Source organism: Aptenodytes forsteri, unplaced genomic scaffold (assembly GCF_000699145.1).
Source record: "Aptenodytes forsteri isolate BGI_AS27 unplaced genomic scaffold, ASM69914v1 Scaffold199, whole genome shotgun sequence".
Taxonomy (NCBI): domain Eukaryota; kingdom Metazoa; phylum Chordata; class Aves; order Sphenisciformes; family Spheniscidae; genus Aptenodytes; species Aptenodytes forsteri.
In genome coordinates this window covers 241,883-245,021 of record NW_008795921.1, presented here as the reverse complement: position 1 = coordinate 245,021, position 3,139 = coordinate 241,883, and the positions used below count along the sequence as shown (strand labels likewise).

General features: G+C 37.6%; 1 protein-coding gene across 3 annotated transcripts in view; it reads left to right on the top strand.

The window, feature by feature from the left end:
* The window catches only part of ZC3H13 (zinc finger CCCH-type containing 13), a 42,137-nt gene that overhangs the window by 33,585 nt on the left and 5,413 nt on the right, over nt 1-3,139 (top strand). For 2 of the 3 annotated variants that reach the window (XM_009284899.2, XM_009284896.2), the window contains exons 16-17: nt 851-1,006; nt 1,924-2,124. In XM_009284899.2, the coding sequence (XP_009283174.1) occupies nt 851-1,006; nt 1,924-2,124 (357 nt within the window). The remainder of the gene's footprint in view (nt 1-850; nt 1,007-1,923; nt 2,125-3,139) is intronic. The other variant, XM_009284897.2, reaches the window with a different exon arrangement.

Below are 3,139 nucleotides of genomic sequence, written 5' to 3'. Positions count from 1 at the left end.
AGCAAAAAAAAAAAAAATTGGGGGCAACTTAAAACAGAGGCAGTTTCTCTTCTGGATAATGGAGCTGGAAGATATTAAAATAGTCATCCACAGGGGTGGTCCCTTATAAATTCTGTCTAGTTCGTATGGCACAACTCATTGCAAGTACTATGGCGGAGAACCCTAAGAAAGCCCGAGTTTAGAGCAATCGGGTTTCTGAATGCTTGAATGTGCAAGGTTTGACTGTCTTGTGTTTACCGGTTTTAAGGAACATGTTTACACATACAGCACAGGTATTTGTATATGCATATAGTACGTGGATGGATAGGAGTGTAACAACAACTGAAGAAGTTTGGCCTGGCTTTCTAAAAGCTTTTCTTGTGACTTCCACAAAGAGTCTAAAACTCTGTGAATAATCGCTTCATTCAGGATATCTTGCACCTTCTTGTATTTTGGGGTTTCATTACTTCTTTCTCTTCTAGAGCCTTTGGACTGAATCCTGAGTTTGGATTCATGTGCAAAAGCACCCGAAAGACTTTGTCGTGCTAACTTAGATTTGTATTATTAAACTACATATCAGATATCAGATAATCAACATGTTTCTTTTGAATATGGCCTTTTTTGTGCAGTTTGACTAACACTGCACCAAAAAAAAAGACTGAGATACGTAAAATTCAAACTGCCGCATTGTGTATGAGAGAAATAACTTCTCTGTTTCCATGAGTTAATACCTGTTTTTCATGTTGAATATACTTCTCCCCAAAAACTGACAGTTTAGTTTGCTGAACCTCTTTGTTTTCAGGCTGCTTAAAGCATGTTTAGAAAACAAGAATGATTGCTTTAAAGCTACAGCATGTATCTGTCTCTGTAGGAGGAGAAGATGAAGCAAAGATTGATGATGTACAGTCACTGGGGTCTGGTGCTGGAGAATATGAGCCAATCAGTGATGATGAACTGGATGAAATTCTGGCAGGGGATGCTGAAAAGCGGGAGGATCAACAGGAGGATGAGAAGATGCCTGGTAAAAGTATAGCAAAACCCCTTTATGATTATTTGAATATAAAGATTAGATCAGTTTGCATATAATGCTATTGTGATGTTGACAGTATTTCTCAATTGGGAATGCAGTTTGTATGCTCTTCAGTATTTCTCATTTGTTCTCTAATAGTCAGGTAAGCCTGAGAAGTATAGAGGTAAGTAAAGAGTACCGGGAGCTGTATTGTGAAGTAGTATTTATCTTGTTTTATATAGCTAGAAGGGTAAACTTTTTGTTTTTATAAACATGTCTTCATTTATCCCATTTGGTTTTGATCATTATTTGGAACTGATATTTTTATGAACAGATTTTATCCGTGCTGCAATGCTTCCCAAATGCACTGGGAAGCATGGAATCTTCTACTTGTCGTAAGTTCATTTGGGTCATCTGGCTATATGATTGGTGTTTGTATTTTCTGTGATAAACGTACTGGACAAACACAGTTGTATGGTTATTCAATAAATAGTATATCTCTCCTTTGAAAAAAAAATCCAGCATCCAGAGTTGAAATACTAGCTTTTTAAGCATTTAATTTGGATCTGTCGTAGCACGTCTAGTTGTACTGTGACTTTTGTGAATGCATAAGTGATGTGTCCAAATCTGCTGGCTAAGCAGGGTCTGAGCAGCCTTCCACAAAGGGGTTGCAATAAAAATGAAGCAGACTATTAGGGGTGATTTTTCTTAATCCAAGAAGCTTTATATTTGTATGCTCCTTTTTTCCACTGATCTAAGTGAGTTTTGACATTCTTACCTGAAGTGTCCAAGGATCTGGCTTTGAGAACTGCAGAACAATGTTCATCTAATATATATTGCTTTTAGGAGACGGGGATGTACACAGCATGTGAAATTAATCACCTGTGGTAAGGGATGATGATGTGATAACTCATCCTCTGTCAATGTTTTTGCAGATCCTGTGGATGTTATAGATGTAGATTGGTCCAGTCTTATGCCAAAGCAGCCAAAAGAACCACGGGAGCCTGGGGCTGCACTCTTAAAATTCACACCAGGTGCCGTTATGCTGAGAGTTGGCATTTCCAAGCGATTGGCAGGACCAGAACTCTTCACCAAAATTAAAGAGACTTGCCAGAGAGTGTTAGAAAAACCTAAAGGTAATTGTTTCTGCAGGGATTAAACTGTATTTTGTGCTTAGTGAAAATCCTTATGAAATGTGCATTAGTTCATTATTTTAGGTTTCAAGACCATAGAAAGTGTATAATGAGTATTGTGTGAAAATTACAGGAATGTAATACAGCTGCATGTCATTCAAATTAGTGTTTTAATTCCAGCAGTGGTGAGGAGGTCTTGAATAATAGCCTAAACAAAATTTTTCATCCTAGTGGAATATTCTTTTTGTGAGACCATTCATGCTTTCCTAGCCTAAAGTGTGTCAGCAGTTTTTCTGAGAGCTAAATAGCTTCTGCAGTGAATTAGCAGTAATGTGGCGAGAAAGAAGTAAGATTTCTTATTTTCTCTGAAGGTCCTCTGCACGCCCTCTTACTTTCCTTCTGAGGATCCTCTCCAGAATGTATAGATAGGAGTTTTTGGGTCAGAATGAAGGAGCTAAGTGAAATTTGTATATTATGTCTCTGCTAGAAGTGGGAAATTAAGTAACACACAGATCTGGCATTTGGACAAAGTGTGTGGCATAAGACGTGCAGTTTAGATGGGATGGGCATGAACTATACCAGTGCTGTTTACTACAGTTCTGTAGTGTAAGCAGGGCTTTTGCATGAGAGAAAATACTGACTTTTCTCCTTGGCATCCCAGGAACCAGCTGAGCTGCTTGCAACAACTTGCATGGTAGAATTGTTTTTTTAGGACTATGAAGCATTTGCTTTCTATAAGATCTCTATGGAAATTACTCCAGGATCTAAATGTGAGAAAATTACGGCTTATAAATAATAGTATCTGTGAAGCCCCTGTTTTTAGGGAATAGCAGATTTTTCTGATTTTTTTTACTCTGTAAATTCTAGTTCTTAATTTGAAACAATACTACTTAATTCTTTGCAACATTATTCTTTATGCAGTTGTCTTGTTAATCTCCATGAATGTCACTGCTTGCTTCACTGCTTGCTTGAGCCATTTAAATTGTATAACTATTAATCATGGGCTGTTGCTACCGCT